Source organism: Rhipicephalus sanguineus, chromosome 5 (genome assembly GCF_013339695.2).
Source record: "Rhipicephalus sanguineus isolate Rsan-2018 chromosome 5, BIME_Rsan_1.4, whole genome shotgun sequence".
Lineage (NCBI taxonomy): Eukaryota > Metazoa > Arthropoda > Arachnida > Ixodida > Ixodidae > Rhipicephalus > Rhipicephalus sanguineus.
Window position 1 is genome coordinate 27,903,927 of NC_051180.1, and position 22,236 is coordinate 27,926,162.

Consider the following 22,236-nt stretch of genomic DNA (forward strand, 5'->3'; position numbering starts at 1 on the left):
CTTGGGTCTTGGCGGCGTCTTCGGCCAGCCGGACTGCCCAGAGTTGGTCATCCGGGCACGCGCTGAGCAGCATAGCCTCCCACTGCTCGGGCGTGGTAATCTTAAGTGTAGGGTTCTTGCTGTGTTTGGTGGTGTGTGTCGCTGCGGGACATGCCCAGATAATGTGGTCGAGGTTGGCGCGAGCCATCCCGCAAGCTTTGCACTGTGGTGTGTAAACGTCCGGGTATATGCGACTGTACAGCGCGGGTGTAGGGAATGTTCGCGTCTGTAATAATCGCCATGTTGTCGACTGTTGCTTATTTAGCGACTTGTCAGGGGGTGGGTACTTCAATCTTGCCCTACGGTAATGCATGACAATTTCACCATACGCGACCATTCTTTCTTTCGCGTGGCCGCACCAGGATTCGATTTCTTCGTCCTCAGCCTGCTCGGCTCGTCGGGAGGGTAGCTGCTCTGATGACGGGTGACGCGCCCGGTGGACGATTTCTCGGGCAGCGTCGTGAGCTAGAAGCCCGTGTACTGTGCGATGTCAGTGCAGGTTAAAGAACACCAGATGGTCAAAATTCATGGACCCTTCCACTACGGCGTGCCTCATAATCATATCATGGTTCTGGCAAGTGAAACCCCAGATATTAATAGAAGAGACAAATAAACGACGCCCTGCATCTGCCGCACAAAGTGTAAAACAGTATTGGAAACACTCAATAAAATGTGAATGCAATTGGGCATGCGAGAAAACCTGCAGAAAAAGAAACTGCAGATACAAAAAGAAGGGAAAACGCACTGATACTGCGCGCATGCAAAGTTTTACGGCATACTACTCAAAAACGTATTCATCGTTTTGATAAGAACTCAAGGTGCAACTCGAGTGCCGATACAGTAGCGGCTACAGATTGTGAGCAAGAAATGTCAGCAATAATAATGATAAAGAACCTTTCGTTTCATTTTAGCAGGATATTCGCACCGTACTGCCCCTCGACCCTTTATTCTGTGTACAATATGTATGATGCCATTTATAATAAACGAGAAAATTGTTTGCAAACTTAGCAAAATGAGCCAGCTTAATCGCGCTTAGGTAGCTTCGCAACACTAAATTGTGTGCTGACATGTATACAAATACTTTAAACGATTATTTGTGTATATGGAATGCAGAGCTTACGTGAAAATTAAGTATGGCTTTAGACTTTGCTGTTTCCGGCGTAAGGAAGAGGATTCGTTTTCAACATAACAGAGTGTACGTCTACCTCTAGCGCATAACACATGCACAGGCCGTCAGCTTACATGAATTACATGCTTCCTTAATAAACATTTAGGCAACAACAGCAATAAAAGCTGCTCAAGCTTCAAAAAAGAAAAGAAAAAGAGAAAGCTCGCTAGCGTGCAGTTATTTCCGGACGTATCCGCGCACCGCAAGCGCTTTGTGTAGCGCGTTTCGCATGCTGCCGAGCTGCGGCGGGATTCGCAATGGCGGCCGTCGTAGCAGACGACGCGCCTGTCCTCACCCTCAGCGGAGCGCGCGGGCATCAAGGCACCCTAGTCTAGCTCGTCTAGCTCCCGCGGTAGGGTGGCTACCCGCGGCTGGCGCTTGTTGTGATCTGCGCCGCCGATGTACGAGCGCACGTTGGTTACAGCGTCGTCTGCGCTTTGTTAGCTCGTCATTTTTGCGACTGTTCTTGACCAGGCTTAGCGTCTTGTACGAAGACACGTGCATGATGTACGAAGCGTAACGAGGGCGAACAGATTCACAGTGCGGTATGCCGACTTGCTTTGCGCCGGGCTGCAAGAGCGGCTACCGCAACGACGACTCCGCTTCATGACACTTCTTCGGACCTCCAAAAGATCCTACGCCATTTAAGCTTCGCATCGCAAAGATAGAAAGCGTACTGCGAAATGCAAGGTCTGTGACGTTCATTTTGAGAGTGATGACATTGTAAAGCACTATCGTCGTGTCGTTGCGGGACAAGAAGTTTTGATCCCACGTGGAAAGTGGGAACTCGCGCCCGGTGCCGTGCCGCGCTTGTTCCCAGCACTTCCACCCCACATTTCAAAGCCCAAATGTTCGGGGTTTAGGCGCAAATCCCCCCCAAAACGCACGGCGTCCCGCGAAAGCCCAGTGCCCAGTTTGGAGGAGCCGCCAGTTGTCAGCTGTCGCTATGCCTTCAAAGCTGTGGATTTTCGAGAGATTTTACGACGAGGTATCGAACAAGATGTGCGAAATATTTTACACTCGCCGCCTCGGGAACGGGCTGCTCAGCGCAAAAATTTGACACGGTACACATAGAAAAGACGAGGACCAGCGCTGGTCCTCATCTTTTCTATGTGTATACCGTGTCAATTTTTTTGCGTTGAGCAGTTTAATGATGGAACACCAACTAGCCCAATCCCACACTTTGCTTCGGGAATGGAGACTTACTTGTGCAAAAGATAGTTGTAGTTGACGAGCAGTTTAACTGCGTAGTGAACGGCTACAGCACGAAACGCAAATGGCTGTCGTACAGTGTAAGAAGTGCTGCGGGCATGGAACATCTGCTCGGTGAAGTTGAAAAACTGCAGTTGAATACTGACGACTCTTCTAGCGACAGAGTACGCGCGAATAACTGCTCGGTGCTCACATCACGGTCGATCTGTTCGAATTGTTTAAGGTACCGTAGAAGGATGCGACGTAGAAAGATGAGACACCGAAAATACAACTATCCGCTGAAAAAATTGCTCAGAGACGACATCTATTCGATGTAATCGCACACTGAGATTTCATTTACCGAGTTCTCGTAAAATTTTCCGATTTTGGGTCAGTATCCATTTAACCGTCGCGAAAACGTGTCTTGTAAACATTGCAAAGCATTGGTGATGTTTTTCGAGAAAGTTTTTTTCAATAAATTGTAGAAACATGAGTACTGTTTTTCTAGAACGTTTTTGTATCTCGAGTAAGTACTAAAATTGTGGTGGTAGTTATAAAAATTACGCTGAAAACCCTCATTCGCTTAGAAACTCCTATGCTTGGAAGTTAAGCGCAATGTAGACAGCTCAAATATTGTCACAGGGTCGTGACGTCGACGAAGGCAGCAGTCAGCAGGTCCGAGATGAAACTCTTTATTTGGCCGAACTTGTGGCCGGGAAACAAAGTCAAACTACAGCAATACACTCACTGATAGCGGCGAACAGAGCGTCGACCGTCGATCAATTGACAAGCGGTCAAGCGCGTCGGCTTTTATACAGGCGCTATCGAACTTTCCAGCGATATCGCTGGTGGCGGCGTTATCTCTCGACAAAGCTAGAACATTCGCGTGCGGCGTGCAATCTTAACAAAACGATCTACTACAATCGCGAAGCTTCTCGAACACTGCTTCGCGGACAGCGTCGAGCGTTGATAACCGTCCTTGCTGGTCAAACCCGAATACATCAAAATAAAACAAGAAGTGGGCGTGGCAATATAGACCGAACATTGATTCTTAGCCAATCAATGAACAACGCACGCGGGCCAATGCATACAGACGACCTTATTCATATCCACCTAAGTAATCCACCTAACTAGTACAATAAGAAAGTTGCCGCGCAGTTACCGCGAGCAACTGCGCGGCGGACCGCAGCGTTATGCCGTGGCAGCAGACGACGCGCCGATAGTGGAGCAAGACGGAACTGCAGCGCCGCTAGTTCTCGCGACCGCCGTTCGGACCACCCTCCTCCGCTGGCGGAGATACGGAGCTCTGAAACTGAGTTTGTTCTAGTAACGTTGGGGTGTCCCAGCTATGTTTAGCCAAGGGTTTAAAAATACAATATTAGAGGCAGGCGACTGAAATCATTTGCAAATTACTGACAGTCACCTTACGCACTACAGACAATTTTTTTGTTTGGTAATTAACTAAATTGTTAATTATGATTATTTAATTAAATTGCTAAATATTGACTGTAGGCAAGAAATGCGGCTTGCAAAGTTCGAGAGTGTGTTCAGAAACCCCAATTCTATTATTTGCGATAAAGAAAGTCTCACGTATACCATTTTTTCCAAGCTGCAAAGAAAGCCCGTGAGATACAAAAAGAACCACTTGACTAGCGCGTTCGCGTGCCTCGACAATGCTGCCCTCAGCCGTGGTTCGAGCGAACAAAATCAGCGGCGGCCGCGACTTGCCGGCTCCGTTGCAGCGGTAGGCCGATAAGTCGACGGTGGTTTTTTTGGCCCACGTCAGCCAGTTGGCGCGCGTGACGATGCAAGTTGTAGCGAGCGCGCGCCAAGAAACCACCGTCAACTTATCGGCCTATACCGCTGCAACAGAGCCGCCGAGTCGCAGCCGCAGCTGATTTTGTTCGCTCAAACCATGGCTGAGGGCAGCATTCTCGCGGCGGCCGAATGCGCTAGATGGTTCTTTTTGTATTTCGCGGGCTTTCTTTGCAGCTTGGAAAAAATGGTATATGTGAAACTTTCTTTATCGCAAATAATGGAATTGGGGCTTCTGAAGACGCTCTCGAACTTTGCAAGCCGCATTTCTTGCCTACAGTCAATATTTAGCAATTTAATTAAATAATCCTAATTAACAAACTAGTTAATTACCAAACAAAAAATTGTTTGTAGTGCGCAAGGTGAATGTCATTAATTTGGAAGTGATTTCACTCGCCTGCCTCTAATATAGTATTTTTTAACCCTTGGCTAAAGATAGCTGGGACACCCTGTATACTTGAGAGCATAAGCCATTGGCTATACACTTGCATAGACAACTTGAGGGAGTTATGTGCCTGGACATACAACTTTTAAGGGAGTTGAGGCTGTCGTTACGAGGCAGCCAGGGACTTATAGTCGTTCGTTAACGATCTCTTATCACCTTCGACTAGCTTTGCATGTGCTGAAACAGGAGCAGAGTATAGTAGCACATTGAAAAACAGTGTGCGTCAATATGTAGGATGGTCACGCGATATTGGCTGGAGGCAAGTAGTAGCAACACGCAAGATTTTGGTCAGAATTGTATTCAACTGAGCTTAGTTTATAGATGACAGGAATTTGACATCCCTGTATTTTTTTTTCTGTGAACTGGCTGTAATAGCACGGCGACAGGTTATGACACGTCATAATAGCAAACGTGCATTACATCATCTGCACTTTTGTGCAGAGCATGCATCTTAGTTTGAGGAATCTGACAGCTTTTACAGTGCTTCGAGTACTTCTCTCCCGTTGGCCATCAAAATACCCTGTTAACGATGGTCGCATCTGGGCGTATTCTAGGGAGCCACCTTTCCAAGTTCAGCGCAAGGGCTGGGGCGAGTTTCCACTGCGAGTGCAGCTGCATTTTCATGACCGCTGGACGAAGCATGTCGACATCATACACCAGCTCAAGGTAATTGACCTTTCACTCTCTCTCTTTCTTTACCAATCACAGCAGCCTAGTGGCTGTGACATTTCACTGCTTAGCTCGAGGTCATGGATTGAATATCAGCCGTAGCAACTACATCTACATGAAAAAATTTGGTAAATTGCAGTCTTTGGCCACAGTTTACCAAATTTTTTTTTTTGCAGCTAGAAAAGTTGCGGTAGCGGCAAATCTAAATTACCAGTGAGGAAATGGCAAGAACTAAAAGAAATTTGCTGTTGTATATATGACATGTATGCATTGCCCTTACATTCCTCTTTTTTCCCTTTTGTTTGATAGCTGGACAAGACTTACACAGGTCTGCAAACACTTGGAGCAGAAACGGTGAGCCTGTGGAAATATGATGAGGCACATTAAGCGCACACATGCTAAATAGTGTGGTTAAAACACCTCCTCATTGAAATAAGGCGAGATGTTGAGTAAGCAATCTCGTGTTTCTTCATCCTGCATATTAATAACATTAAATTTAGACCATACATGCAGTCTGGTTCCCTGTTAAAGGGAACATTCAGACATTAATAGAAGCAACATAGTTTAATACTGTTGATACCCTTATATATAAAAGATCTTTGGTACAGTTCATTAGACATATGTTTATATAGTTGTATACAACTGTAGAAGTCCGCAACATTTTCTCCTCAAAGGCGTGTGCACACATGCCTGCACCAATGGGCGCGCACTCCAGACTGACATCACGCGCCGTAGTGCCGGTGACCCCGCCTTCGAAGAACATTGCCGAGAGCATGAGCGGGACTATTTCTTCAGTCACGGAGGCGATCGGCTGCCGCGCTTCGGCCGTATGGGTGGGGGCCTCTTCGGACTTCTTAAGTTGCATCCGACTACACACATTAAGAATTTGTCTTTGGTTCCTTGCAGCCTTTCCTAGCAATAACTGATGGCAGAATTGAAATGGTGCATTCCTTTTAACAGCAGACAAGAGTGTACATGCCTGTATATACATGTAGCCTGTATGGGCCCATTAGATGGCCCCTTGGTGCTGTTGCTCTTGACGTTCAGTGAGATTGTGCACATTGAAGACTAAGGAGCACTTCACAAACAACTCTGTTATAATCACTAGTCCAGTGCAAGCCACAGCTGCCAAAAGCAGCTTTGAAGAGCAGGTAAAAAGTGACACCTCTTGATGTAGTGTCACATGCTCCATGGAATCGCAACCCATAGGTCGTACGTTTTATGACTTGACATGTTGCCAGTTTGTGCGGTCATATCAGCTCTCTCTGCCCGTAGAACTCAGTTTGCCAACTTCCAGTAAGCACTCGTAAACATTTCTGAAGCATAGATGGAAACTTTGTCTTACATTGTTCGAGTGCTTCTGTCTGTGGTTTGCAACCATAGTGACATTGCTGTGCTCACCCACTTGAATTTAATCAGGTAGAGTTCAGTGCTCACAGTGAGTAACCAAATAAGCCGCATGAAATTCTTGCATTTTTCTTATATTGCAGGTTGTTGATCTCTGGCTGCCTGCCTCAGCAACAAGGCCCGAGAACTCATCCACTGCTGCGAATGACCTCAGTATTTCTAACGAAGGCATGAATAACACAAGACTAGGGAGAGACAGGAAAGCAATGGAGTCAGCTTCAACATCAAGCAATGAAACCATTGTTGCCGAGAAAGTGGAAAATGAGCCTAAAATTAGCACGGGTTACTGCAAAGATATTTTGCCAGATGAACCAGCATCGCATCATTCAGAAACTTCCAGCACGACAGAAAATGCGCCCGCTGTGTCATCAGCCCTGTCGACTGAACAGCCCCGTATTTCGGCTGAACTGACGAAAATTGAGCCTGGAGTCAGCACTGACCCTGCAGACACTGATTCGTGTACAACACAATCAGCGGAAGTTGATACCTCGCAGTTACCACAAGCAAAGGGCAGCGCTGGCACGCCAACTGTTAGTGCAGTCATACAAATGCCATCACCGATCGTATTGACCGGAACAGCTTCATCGCCTGTCAGCATTGCACCTAAGCCAGTACTGCCAAAGGCCTCTGTGGCAGTTAGATCGAATGGCGTCATCTCACCAACATTCGTGAAATGCACCGATGCCCTCGGCAGGGTGCTCCTCATCCCAGCAACATCACTCCTGTCAGCTTCCACTTCCCCTGTACAGCAGGCAACGGTGTCACAGCAGTCATCACTTCTACGGCCCAGTAGTGCTGCTGGAGTAGGAACAGTAGTCAGTGATGCAAATGTTTCTATCGGCACTGCAGTTTCTGCGGCTGTTCCAAAACCTTTGGGCTTCATGCTGGCAAGTACCAGCAATTGTGCTGCCAGTGCATCGTCAGTGAACGTCACTACGGTTGCGGCTACATCAGGGGCTTCCACGGCCAAAGGAGGCACTGCCGTTGGAGTGGTTCATGAGAAAACGGCTTCGTCTTTATCCAAAACACCGGTGAAGGCTGCTACAATCACCGTCGTTCCATCTAGCACGCCTCAGGTGGTAGGTGCAGCAGCTACGAATGTTCTTTCAAACGTTGTGACTCTTCCACTTCCCAAACGCGGCCTCGCCGCTGCACCTAGTGCTGCTGGCAGTGCCGGTGTGAAGAAGATTGTTTCCGCGGTGAGACTGATCAGGCCTGCCCTGCCGTTTTCTGCTGTTGGTGTGAATAGGACAGCCGTGCCTGCCGGCACCCTTCGTGCTGCCTTTCCTCCCGCCGCAGTAGGTACGAGTGGTGCGGTGCTCCTTAACACTTCTTCCAGTGCAGCGTGTGCGGTGCCTGTGCTCCCGAGCATCAAGAGTGGAGTGGTGTCAACAGCGGCAAACAGAACAAATTTACTCAGCATCATATGTAATAAACCGGCTGTCGCTAGTGCAAGCACGTCTGTCCCCGTTGCGCGCGGTGTGTCGAAGCAGCTTGTTGCTATTGCTCCCGCAGCAGCAAATGTCATGTGTAGCAAACCTGCCTCCGAAAGAACTACAGTGGTGGTGCCGCAGGTGGCACAGTCAGTGATGCCGTCTACTTCTAAGGTGAAATCTGCGCCGAGCACATCGACTTATACGTTAGTCATGCTACCCGGTGCTGGGGGTAGTCAAGGCCAGGTTGTCTTGCTTCCAACAGCGTCTGTGGCACCGACAGTCCCAACTCCAGTAGTTGCCCAAGAAAAGCAATCAACTCAACCACCTGCTTCGCCGGGGAATCAGAGTGTGCACAAGATTGTATATCCTGCTGCCTCTTTGTTGGCCCAGCCTGAAAAAGTGGATCCTGTGAAGGAGCTGCGAGACAAGATGGATGCTATTAGGTTAGAGATATTGCTTCAGCTCCCTTTTTGTTTGGAGGTCTATTCAGGGCTTATCTCACCCATTGTAATAGTTAGTGGCTAAGGTGCTGCTTTGCTAACGATCAGATTGTGTGTTTCATTTCCATTTCATATGGCTTAATTTTAGTATTTAAAATCTGCTCTCAGGTCCCTTATGTGATAAGCTTGTACAGTACCAGTGTTACTTTATAAGTGCGAGTACTTTGCCTCAATTTGCCTCAATCCTTTATCAAGTCTCTTTCACCGCTGGTTCTTTGCAAGAATCAAGAATACCGAGCATCTCTACATATATATATATATATATATATATATATATATATATATATATATATATACACACACACACACACACACACACACACACACACACACACACACACACACGCGCGCACAGTAAAAGCTCGTTAATTCGACTCCCGTTAATAAGTACTGGATTTATGTATTCATAATGAAAATGAAAATGCATTGATGTGATTGACGCTTGTGTATTGTTTTCTTGATACTTTCAATAATGTGGCATTCGGTTAATTTGGACATTTTTACCGGTCCTGTGAAATTCAAATTAACGAGTGTTTACTGTGTGTTTGTGTCTATATATATATATATATATATATATATATATATATATATATATATATATATATATATATATATATATATATATATATATATAACTGGCATTTGTGAAACTGCATGCAATATCACATTTGTGGTTTAGATTCTTCACTCAAAAAGCAAGAAGCTTATGTAGTGTAGAACCATGAAAAAACTTTGAGAACCACTGGGTGCCGCAAAGACTTTTTTCCCTTGCAGCCTGGGCGTGTTGGCTCAAAGCAAGTGGTCCAGCACAGACAGAACATTCTGCCTCAGATGTGTGCAATGCTTGTTGTGATTTGAGAACCAGACTGCAGGGTGCAGACATGGATTTTGATAGTATCATTCTTTTTTCTCTGCAGGCTCTCTGACTTCAAGGATATGAGAGAGGCTCTGTTTGCGGTGGTTGCTCATTTTCCCCTAGTCGGTGTCACAGAGTTCGAGAGTAAGTGGCCAATGTCTAGAGCTTGATTGTTATGTATTTTTTTTCTGGTTCACTTGTATCTTATTTGACAAATTCAGAATCATGGGGCTGTGCTTGCATGGTGGCTTCATGGCTTTCGCAAACTGTCACTTAAAGGGAACGCTAAAGAGCAGTACTAAGGACTCATTCACACCAGCGCCTTTTAGGTCATGTGACAGGTTTGGTCACAAATGTTCTAACACACTCATGTTACAAAGCATCCAGTCACTAACAGTCACGAATGGTCACTGCTGGTTGAAAAGCGAATGTTTTGGATCAGTCGCTCCCTGCTTGTCTTGCAGTCGCATGACTGTGAAATCAAGCAGTGAGCCAAAACAGGCGCTTTTCAACCAAAAGTGACCAATTGTGACAATCTGTGACTGGTTGCTTTGAAACATGAGCATGTTAAGACATTCGTGATCAACATGGTTGCACCACTCCGAAGAGTGGCCTATGTGGATGAATCACCAACAGACTTATAAGATAGTCTTTCTAAATTATTTTCATTGATTTTGCAGTAAGAAAGAAGTTGGCTACTAGAAGAGAAACTGAATGCCATGCTTTCATTTCGTGGATTTCATGCCGAGGCATAAGCACTGGTACATCAGTGGAATGCAATAAACATGGATGTATTCTTTCTTACTTGGCTCATTAACTGTGCACAAGCAGTTAACTGGGCAACTTGAAATTTGCTTTAATTTCTGTAGCACCGTTTTCAAAGAAACATGTCGAAGCGAATCAAATGGCATAACACTTGTGGATTCATTTTTTTTTTTCATTAAGACTGTACCACAATCATCAGAATACGTCACTTTGATTTTGGAAACTTCCCAACTGATACTCTAATAATTACTATTATCTCATATTAATAATAATAATATCTGGGGTTTAACGTCCCAAAATCACGATATGATTATGAGAGATGCTATCTCATATTACCAAAGACTACAAAACATTTCCCAGGTTGGAGCAGTGGTGCACTAGCAATGGTCAGACTGAATTAAATGAATTTATTCTCAGTTTTTTTAACACGATTTTGTGCCTTTCGTGCTTTCAGAGGTTAACTGCTTTCCATATGCTGCCACTGACGGTGCAACATACTTTTCATGGCCTCTGCCCAAGCAGCGTGCTTCAGAGGTGAGCGTAATCCACTTCTTGTGAAATTTGCTTGGCCTATTCTCGCTGTTATATTTTACATTAGTTGCTGTGACAGGCTTATTTAAGTCGCATTGATGTTTGATGCTATGATCCCGGATTGCTTTCGTGCTTTTACTTGAAAGATGTCACTTGCTGCATCTAAAGTTTTGTGTATTAGCCTCTGATTCATATCTATTAATAACCAAACTATTTCTACGATGATAATTTACATGATTATAACGCATGCAAGAAAATTAACGTGAAAGACATTGCAGTGAAACGAAAGTCCACTCCCTTCTAAATACACTCATTCTCACTTCATTGCAATCATCTTGGCATCTGCCATGCTACGAAACATCCACCACATTTCACAGCTCGCAGGCCATGATAGTAGCATGGCATACTTTTGTGGACATTTGTCGTCGCACAATTTATGCTAGCCTGTTTTTTTTTATAATCTCCAATTGCACGACTCCCCCCCCCCCTCGCGGATCTTACTGGACAGTGGATGCGGGCTTGTGATGTTCGACGGACTCTTCAGCTCTTGGTGGAACGCCAGCAGCCATCCTGGTTTTCGTCGCGTCTCCCATCTCGGCGAGCCATCGTCCTGCTCTGTCGTCGTTTTGGCTTCACACCCCTGCACCCTGGTAAGGAGGAAGCAGAGAGATGAATGTAAAATTCCTAGTGAAATTATCCGGTCTAGTGCGTTCATAATGGCTGGTGTCTGAGGAAGACATTCCTTGGACACTCCATGTTCAGTTGTTTTGGTGTCTTATATTTGTAAGCAATCAAAATGACATCAAAAAATGTTGCTTGAACCCCACATATCCCAAAAAACCATTCCACGTCAAGGAAAATAAAATAACTTACCGTATACACTCGTGTAAGGGCCGCACTTTTTTTTTTGCGATTTTGATGGGGTGTGGCCCTTCCACGGAAGTGTGAAATTTTTCTTCAATTTTCGATCCATGTATGGAAGAACCTATTTAATTGTGCCATATATCTGCCTATAGCACAATCGCAAGTGGTTGTGCTATAGGCAGTCATCAAAATGAACGGCGGCACAAAGGATCAATGGCGCTGGCGAGAAAAGTGAAAAGATCTCCCAGATAGTGCCGTGTGCCCGAAGCCGCCGGACAGCTATTGCCATCTGATGGCTCCCGCGAAATGTGCCGTACGCGAGACGCAACGACGCTGCCGTTCGCTAGCGAGATTTTTTTTTTTTTCAAGATTCGGACTGCCAAGTTGGGGGAAGCGGCCCTTAGTCGAGTATATACGGCACTCAATTTCCATTTTCTGTTAATTAATGCAAAATGTAAACATGTAATGCAAAATGCAAACATTAATGCAAAATGAAGACACATTGAGATGCCTGTTGAGCCAAAATTAACTACATATCACAATGAGTCATTTACTGAGTGGGCTTCAGTGAATTGAGAATGCTACTATGTGTTTTACATTAATCCTCTGTCTGAATCGGAATTCTGAGGTGTCAAACTGAGTGTTTTTGATTAAAAAAAGCGATGCATCTCGAAACAGATTTTTCACCTAAACTGTTGGCTCATTCTTGCACAAACATTGCGCACAATATTTCATGATGTCTGTCTAGAACAACAATCTCTGGCATTTGTTTTTGTTTGGGAACGTCTGTTGCAGTAGTTCTTCAGCAGTCACTCACTCATCATTAATTTTTTTTTAAATTCATATGGAAGCATCTATTAGCCTTGCCAATGTCCATATTGAATGTGACTTACAGGCTTTCCAAAATCTGTGTGTTTTGCAGATGCTGGTGGTGAAATTGAAGAAGCTGAAATCAGCAGTGAGTGTTACTTGATCTTTGACAACTTAATTATAGAGATTTGTCAGGCAGTAAATCATAATTTGCTTTTTTCCTCACATCCCATTTTACTTTCTCCATGTTGGAGGTCGGCAAGGGAGATTGTACAGTTGTGGCAGTGGTGACTGGCGTCATGGTCAGCAACACAGCCTGTATGGGAGCCCTGTGTTGTTTTAGTGCACAGTTCATGCTGAATAAAGGAACAGAGGGAAAGATGAGCATGAGGGTATGCGATGGAAGGCACACCATGAACTGAAATCAGGGCAGTTTCTAAGTCAACTTAATTCATTGAAGGTAGAACTCTCTTTGCCTTGCGCCCCTCCGACGAAGTTGGGTCTGCTAGGAGCTGCTGGCAGACCCAACTCACACTACTATGAGTCATACTCTCAGTTTATTCTTGTAGCTGGGAGTAGATGAGCCAGCATGGTCAGTCACACTAGAAAACTTGGCTGTGATGGCACATTTTAACTTGAGATCTCAATTCAAAAGTGCTGCCTCTAAACTCCTCCCACCAGTGTTGGTGTGTGCTGTGTGACCTCGTTTCATGAGGTCACACGGTGCACGTCTGTGTGACTGCTGCATCATCAGCTCTGAAACGGTTCAGTGCCAAGCTAGATGTATTGCTTCTTACACTGTGATGTCCAACAGCACAGCAAGGGTGTCACCATTGAATTGTACCCGCAGTTTTTTCGCTGCAGCAAAGCGCAACGCAAAAACATAAAACTGTGCACGGCGACCACGACGTATTTCCAGCTCTTGCTTCTTTACAGCATACAAAACAAAAGCACAGCCTCTGAGACCATAGCTTGTTACTGAAAGAGTCATTTTCAGAGATGTCAGTTCACTTTACCGCCGCTTGTAGTTGCCACGCTGCTGCAGAGTTCAACTGCCGCATTCAAATACGAATTTTCTGGCGCACTGAATGCACTCGAATTTTGCCAGCTTGCTGTGGGACATGTATGGGTTCGCGCACAATGCACGATTCAAGTTCAAATCTTTGGTGTCGTGACACCTTCAACTATGCCACTACCATGAGCTGGTATCGACTAGGCATGGGTGAATATTCTGACGAATATTACAGTATTCAAATTCCCTTCGACACGAATTGAAATTATTTGAAATGAATGAATAGCCATACATTTGAATGCATGTAACCCCCTGTAAAGGTGGTTTCACTGCAGCTTAAGGGCGCTATGTCGTGGAACTATTTATCCAGGGGAAATCCACGCTGCCGCGAAGCCACACTTCAAGGTTAAATGTACAGGTGCTCCCAAAATAATTCGGAGCGCCGGAGCGGTGGCCGCTCGTCGGCGGAGCACACGCGCGGAAACATACAGCCATGGTCTGCGCATGCGTGGCGTCCCTGGCAAGCAAGATTCGTTCCCTAGTTTATGTATATAGGCGTTGCCTTGCGTTAAAAGCATATCTTTTGTCCCTGTTAGCGCTGCGACAACACATCCCATGCAGCCGCCCATCCGTTCTTCCTTGTCTCGCATGACTATCGTGTGCGATCAACTGATTTTACTTCAGTTTGTGTGTTTCCGTCTGCGCAATCTGCGATAACAGCGTGTAGCGAGCAGCGCGGAATCCTGATAAGATCAACCGAATAAGGATTCAATGGGGGCTAGTTGGTACGGCATCGTTCTTTTGCTGCGCTAAAAATGTAACAGGGGACGACACGAGAACACAGAAGTGCGCACTTCTGTGTTCTCGTGTCGTCCCCTGTTACATTTTTAGCGCAGCAAAAGAACGGAGATCGACCGCTTAGTGCTGACATGTTTCCCGTGCTACTAAAAGAAAATGTGGCGAGGGGGATATATCACCTATAAAAAGGGTAGCGGAGGCGAGGAGGAAACTGTCTCGTCATTGAACGCGGGCTGGTGAGGGGCCCTTTAAACAAACTTGTGCTCTGAAATAGACCAAAAATGACAAAAATAAGCGGTGAAGAAGGTGACAGAGCGGCGTGCGTAGGCGAGCGTCGGCGGGAAGAAGATGGCCATGGCGCTTTTCTGGTGGGCTTTTATGCCTCGGCGCTATTCTTTTTGATACCATATAATTGTGCCGATAACATGGCTCTAGTGAAGAAAGTGCGAAGCACTCTCTCTATCAAATCAGATTGTTCGCGCGGCTACAAATAGAGTTGGAAACACTGACTTTGCTTTGAACGTTGATTAGGCAAACGGGCGCTGCCAGACGCTGGCAAGTAAACACATAATCAACAAACCAAAAAGCACTGCGCGTGGCAATATGGTGGCCTATCTATGCAGTTTAATACCATGCTTGCACCATGGACAAATATAGGCACGTTGGGTGACAACATCAATATCGCGTGCATGCACCATCCACGCGAATCGCAGCTTGCATACGGCGTGGAAGTGACTCGTAGAGTGACTCTATAAAGTCTTTTCTCTCGCCGAGGCGCTGCCACTCGCCAGCTATGGCAAACCACAGTTCGTCAGCACTGGCGTCTCCTAGATTCATGCGGGACATGGTTTGCTTCAATTGTCCCCACACGTTCTCGATGATGTTAAAGTCAGCGCCTTTTGGAGGCCACGGAAGTGTGGGAACAGCACGTTCCTCCAGGAGATTCCGAACAGTTCTGGCGGTGTGCACTGGGCTGAGGTCTTGCTGAAACCAGAAGCACCCGTCTTTAAATGGCCCGTCCAGAGCATACGGAAGCAGATGGCTGTCGAGGATTTCGCAGTAGGCCCCAGCTGTGAAAGATCGTGACAACCGCACTAGCGGGCCGAGGCCATCTTTGCTTACTGCTCCCCAGACGTTTACAGCACACCGGCCGCTGCTGTGGACCTCGGAAATATATCCAGGGTCGTATCTGCACAAAGAAAACGAAAAAAAAAGGTGTGCCTCTACGTAGGAAACGTCTGGAAGAAATATGGCCACACCATCAAAAGACACACACCTGCACTTGTATGGCCTCCAAACGTGGAGCTCCTGGTCCCACCTTGAACAAAATGTGCTCTCATCTGAGAAGATCACCTCCTTCCAATCTTCCACCGTCCAATGCTCATGCGCTCTAGCAAATTCAAGGCGCTGACGTCTTTGCCGCTCCGTCAGGTGTGGTTTTTGGGCGGCGATAAACCCGTGAAGTCCGGCTTCTCGCAGGCGCCTTCTTATTGTTTCTACACCGACTTGAAGGTCGAGAGCGGTCTTAATTTGCTGGGCGCTCTGAAAAGGGTCCGCAACTGCTGCAGCAACGATGAGGCGGTCGGACTCTTCCAATGTGCATCGGCTGCGTCCTGGTCGAGCAGCATCTTTCAGTCGGCCATCTTCAGACCTGTAGGCCTGAATAATTCTGTTCACGGCACTCATAGACCTCCGTGTGAGGCGGCATATCTCGCGTTGAGAAACACCTTGAATGGATAGGTCAACTATCCTTCTCCGCTCATCGATTGGCACTCTCTTCGGCATGCTGCCTCGACAGGAAAAGGGCTAAATTTCGCGACAGTTCGATGGTTTTTATATCTTCACATCTTATCAATCGGGCGCGCAAATTGCTCACGAATACGTCGGATGAAAGTGCCCCTTTCGCCGCGCTACACACAGTCACGCATGGCAAATCTATAGTAACGTATCATGCAGGCGTATCTGAAGAGACGGAAGTGCCATCGCCAAAAATAAAAAAGAAAAAAAAAAGCTGTATAGGCCCTCTTATCGATTCTCAAAACGACTTTGACGGCAAAAACGTTACGCGTCGTTGTCATTCTGTTTCCAATTGCTTCATTCTGGTTAATTAGTTGTGACTATTGATTGACCGTCATATCGTTGAATTTACGGACTCGCTGTTGCGGAGCCTTGAATCGATTGTAATTAGTGGAACTCGTAATATTTTTTTAATTTGGCGTGACCAGTATTAACACGCAGTCTGGAATTTATGCTTCATTCTTTGTATTATCGTGCGCGTGTCAAAAACATTTAATTAATAATTACGTTTACTTGCCTAGTAAAACATATTAGCTAGCTGTAATAAATGTTTCGTGTGGTGTCCGTGTTGTGGTCTTCCTAATTACCCTAATTACTTAAGATTAGCCTTTGGACTTTTGAATTACTCGAAGTTACTTGGTGCTTAATACACTTTTACGTGCTTTATTGAACGGTTGAGGTGCAGTATGCCGCTTTCTGATTTTTGCTACCGCAGGTGTCGAAAACGAGCGGCGGGATGGTCACATTCCGCAACTAATGAGCCAGTTAAACTATTGACTTTCAAAAGCACTGGTGCCCATTAACGCGCATGCACGCGCACGTATGCTCCACGGCGTGCATACGCGCGCACAGAGCGTTGAGACCGCATCCGCATCCGAAAGCACCCAGCTCTATTCTTCTGGAGGAAACCAACACCTATTTAGATGCTGTGGGGAATGAGGCGCGCTTGCTAGGGAAACCGCGCACGCGCAGGCACTGGCACTACTTTTTCGCCGGCGCGCTCCGCCAACGAGCGGCCACCGCTCCGGCGCTCCGAATTATTTTCGGAGCACCTGTACATATTGCCTTTACCTCAATTAATTATTCTTTTTTAGTTTAAAAGCTTGTTATACGGGCTTTTATACGCTAAGTATAGCAAATTTTAAACCGTAATATATTTTACTGCTTATAACTTGCACCCTACTACTATTCATATCTCGCTAGTATTCAAAGTGGCTTCCATTTCACTTCGAACCGAAAAAGGGACATCGACACATGCCTCATTTCAGTTCTTAAACGTAGTGTGCAAGTTAGTTGGGTCGTGACAAAAATGCTCATTTTTATTTATATGTGATACATGCTATCAGAACTATTCAATTCGAATTTATTTGACCCGAATCACTATTCGCTTCAAACCTCAAATTTACTATTCGCCCATCCCTAGTATCGACCCAACTGTGACTCTTTGCCCACAGCTGTGGATGCTGGTGCACGCAACAGCTACTCGGAGCCAAGCGAGCTGATCTCCCAGCTTGCCAGTGCTGCAGAAGGTGCCCACGAGGATTCATGCAATGTTGAGGAAGATGTGGACATTTTGGGGCACTATGGAGCTGATGAAGTTGACAGTGCTCTCGGGTCAAGGGAAGCTGGATCATCTTCACTGAAACAGAATACCACGTTGCACAACGATTCTTCACCAGAAAAGTGCCTACCACGCAAAGCGAAAGTTCACTTACCGCTGTCTCCGAAAGCTGCTTTCGTCCGAGAAGCTGCCTCTGAGGTACCCAACTGCACCTAAATTCTTGGGTTTTACAGGGCCATAACCTCAGTCTAAATAAGAAGCACACCGTAGTGGGGGAATCCGGATTAATTTTGATTTCACCCTGGGATTCATTACTGTGTACCTAAATCTTAAGTATATGAACACTTTTGCACTTTGCCTTAAGCAAAAGCATACTTTTTCACTTGACATATTATTATTCAGCATAAAAATTCACAAGGCAAACACAGCATAAGTATCGTGTTTGACCTGTGAACTGCATGAAAGAGGATATGTATTTTGTGGGCAAATGGTTGGTAACAAAACCATTGGGTAGTGAATGTTGTCGTCTTATTCATATAGCACCATTTAAATAGCATTAAAAGCTAAAACGGACACTTGAGTGAGGCACTATGCCAGTTCAGGCTGATAAATTATTCTTTGAGAACCCTGTTGTCATTAAGTTAGCGGTCATAGGTTTATAAATGGAGGAGCAAATGAAGGTCAAAATATCATTTTTGAATTTCACACTTACACCCTAGCATCTGAACGCCCCTTTAAGGCACTTGGTGTGCTGTCTTTGTGTATGCATGCACCATTATGGGCCCCAGGAAAATGTGCTCAGCAGTGGAACTGCTGCCACTCTTTCCTTCACTGTTTTCTTCGCATACAGCAAAATCTAAGCGCGTGCCCTATTTCCAACAGGTCGGTGTCCACCTCAGCAGTTGTGAATTAGAGCCTCGAATCGATGTACCTGTTGTGGAGGAAATGATTGTCTCCGTAAGTGTGTCCAGTGCTTTTTGGTGAATTTTTTTTATGAGATTCATAATTGGTGTGCCTATAACCCATTCTCATAAAAGCGAAGTAGTTCACTACAGTGTTTCTCGTTAATCCTAAACTTATAGGAAGTGCCGAACTTATAAAAAAGCTGATTTAAGCTGCTGCTGCTACTGCTACTACTACTATAACTACTACATCTACTACCACTACTACTACATTCTATGAACTTGCAGAAAAAAGAATGGTTGACATACATGACATGCTAAGCACACATGAACGCATAGTTCATGTATATGCATATAATTAGTTAAAAGATAAGAGTTTCTGGTAGCTGTATTAGTATTTGAGTAAGTCTATAAAAAAAAAAGGACAACAGATTCATTTCAAATTAGCTTGTTCCTAACAAGGACGTCAGAAAATGAGACAATTTTGTTGTGTCTTTAATGTGGACTTTATATACGTAACGTATAAAGAGTGTCAGGCATTTGTATCATCTCAACTGTGTATTTGATGGTGAAATCAGATGGCTGAACGTAAAGGTGATTGTTCATTGCTTCGAACTTTACACGAATAACTTTTGACTTGCAGGCTTGTAAAAACTTTGCGACACATTTGATGAGGAGTGCACTGAACATGGCCTTCAACAGGGTTTCTAATGAAAGGTGAGTAGGTTAGCCCTAGTGGCAGGGGCAGAATTCATTTAGTATTTCTATTGCGATAAAGACTTGCCCTTATGGCATAATTCTTGATGTGTGTATCATATGTGCGCTGTAAGGACTGTGTTGTGTATGAATTGAAGCAGTGTTTTGTAGTATCTGTTATCATCCATCCAGCAGTCATTGCCGGTTCTGACACTATCAAAGCATTCCAATTGGACAGGAGCATTCCAATCGTAAGCCTGGACATATGCATGTTACCTGGTACTCCATCATTGCATGGAAATAGAGTTGAATGTCCTTCTACATCTGCTTGGAATCTTTCTGAATGTAATGTAGTCATGACAGCAGCAGCCAGTTTTGGTCTGCATCAGGCAGTATCAGTTAATGTGGCCTTATTACGCTAACTGTCTGCCTATTTTGTACAGGGTGACTCCTCCTGATAAGTACTTTCCATTTCGTTCTGTAATTTACCCAGTAATACTCAGTTTCTTTGCTGAGATCATCCATCGTGGTTTCTGGGTGCTGTAAACTTCACTTCCTCTTTCCTACAACTTCAAGTATCGTAATTTTTTTGCCGTAGTTTTCAACTGGTAGCTTAACGTGCTAAATTATTTAATGCACGTTTAACAACTAAACACTTGCCAAAAAGTCATTCAGTCAAGTGCAAGCACCTTGTATCTGCACAAGTCAATATGTACATAGTATGGTTTGGTTGAGAAGGTTCATCAAGTACACAAAAAGATGACAACCAAAGTGATGAGATATTTTTATAAACTTTACGTTTCATCCCAATAATGAGGTCTTCAAGTGACATTAAGAAATATAAAAAGAAACATCAGGGTCCATCTTGTATTTTCGTTCTGGCCATTTCAAGCTCTGTTTTATTCATAATTATAACTATGTCTATGTAGTAGTGACAGTAAGTGACTGTTTGTAGCAGCTTCACTGGAACAGGAATGAGATTGGGATTGGGCTTTGAACTAATTGTCTGCTTTTGTCTCTTTTTTTGGGGGGGGAGGGGGCAGAAATAACAGTGATAGTGCCAGACAGTTTGCTTTGACACAATTCCTGACATATAGTAATTTTGCTTTCTACACCATGGTGGCCAAACTTACTTGTTGTGACAGTGAGAAAATGGTCATTGCCATATTAGGAACATTTATGAAATGCATTTCTGAAGAAGTTATGGTGGAGTGACCAACAACTGCTTCACTCACTCACAGGATACCATCAGTAGTAACTCTAGAGGACACATACCGTGGGATATTGGAAATAAAAGAGTGCAGTTTCCTGGCAAATGAGAGCCTCGGCATCGAATCGACAAGGGAAGGCGGTGGTGATGACACCCACCTCTAGCAGCTGTACATTCATCCATCCTGCATGTGTAATTAAAGACCAAATTAATTGCTGGTACCAGTGAAGAATGTGTGTTTGTTTAATTTTCTCACTGAGAGCGTCACTGAACACAACATCACCGTCGCACCTGCAGTTTCCTATGTCAAACACTTGAGCAGATTTAGGAATTGTAATTCAGATTTGTTATTACATGACACCTAGACACATACAGCCTATAATTTATTGTTGGGTTACAAAGCTTATATGATTTTGAGGGGTGACTGCACTGAATTCTTTGCCTCAACCATTTGTTTTCTGAACCATCCTGTTCTGCTTAAAGGAGCCTCACACATTACCAAGACCAGTTTTCATAGTGTTTTTATATGTTAGTGCAATATTTTTTTTGTGATGTAAGAGATGAGGTGCATCATGTTAGAACATCTATCAACTCTGCCTGTTTGTTAGGGACTATTTATATGCCACAAAACTAGATAAAAACTGCAAGCTAGGTGAGTTGATGAACAGAAAAAAAAAAAATAATCCCGCAAAATTGCCCCAACCGCACCACAGAAAAAAAAATCCGGCAGATCCCACTACCGGTAACCACCTGTCATTTATGTTCGTCATACAGTCATGTCACGCAATACTAATTTTGGTGCATATCAAACTAGCGAAACGGCCGCAAGTGCACCATGAGCGTGGCATGTAAATCATGCCGTATGTGACATGCATATCATTATTTTCATGTGATACTGTGGGAATCAGTGTAATGCGAAGCAGCTAGCAAGGAGCTGCATACATCGCCTTCTTTGTCTTTGAGTCAAATGGAGTCATTCATGCCCTGACATGTAGTTCATTATCTCATGTTTGTCATGCATGCATGCATGTACAATCTGCTTTATACCATGCTGCTGAAACGTATATTCTGGTTTACAATGCATGACCTCTCATATCTGTTCGTCATCCAGTCACATTGCGCAATACTAATATTCAGGGGTGTGCGAATATTCGAAATTTCGAATATTTTTCGAATAGTGTTTGCTATTCGATTCGATTCGCACTGAAATTTTACTATTCGAACTATTCGAACTTCCCAAAGACAAATGCAGTCAACGTCTGGTTAAAAGTGACCCCTTCAGATTGTCAATATGCTTCACCTCATTACACTCTCGTATTGCGGCAAAGCTGCCTTTCAAGCTCCGTTGCGGTCAAACTTAGCCAAGAGACAAAGTCCGGTTGGAAGTGGTCCCTAGATTTTCAATATAATTCACCTCATCACACCCCCGTATTGCGGCAAAGCTGCCTTTCAAGCTCCGTTACGGTCGAACTCGGGCAAGAGACAGTCAACGTCTGATTGGAAGTGGTCCCTAGATTTTCAATATGCTTCACCTCCTCACACCCCCGTATTGCGGCAAAGCTGCCTTTCAAGGTCCGTTACGGTTGGACTTAGCCAAGAGACAGTCAACGTCCGTTTGGAAGTGGTCCCTAGATTTTCAATATGCTTCACCTCATCACACCCCCGTATTGCGGCAAAGCTGCCTTTCAAGGTCCGTTACGGTTGGACTTAGCCAAGAGACAGTCAACGTCCGTTTGGAAGTGGTCCCTAGATTTTCAATATGCT

General features: G+C 44.9%; 1 protein-coding gene across 1 annotated transcript in view; it reads left to right on the plus strand.

Moving 5' to 3' along the window:
• LOC119394057 (YEATS domain-containing protein 2) overlaps positions 1-20,704 on the plus strand; it is a 28,446-nt gene extending 7,742 nt beyond the window's left edge. The window contains exons 7-17 of the mRNA XM_049415903.1: positions 5,213-5,324; positions 5,637-5,681; positions 6,818-8,613; positions 9,588-9,670; positions 10,746-10,825; positions 11,331-11,472; positions 12,609-12,644; positions 17,558-17,862; positions 18,547-18,621; positions 19,210-19,283; positions 20,504-20,704. Of these exons, the coding sequence (XP_049271860.1) occupies positions 5,213-5,324; positions 5,637-5,681; positions 6,818-8,613; positions 9,588-9,670; positions 10,746-10,825; positions 11,331-11,472; positions 12,609-12,644; positions 17,558-17,862; positions 18,547-18,621; positions 19,210-19,283; positions 20,504-20,636 (2,881 nt within the window). The 3' untranslated portion in view covers positions 20,637-20,704. The remainder of the gene's footprint in view (positions 1-5,212; positions 5,325-5,636; positions 5,682-6,817; positions 8,614-9,587; positions 9,671-10,745; positions 10,826-11,330; positions 11,473-12,608; positions 12,645-17,557; positions 17,863-18,546; positions 18,622-19,209; positions 19,284-20,503) is intronic.
• The last annotated feature ends 1,532 nt before the right edge of the window (positions 20,705-22,236 follow it).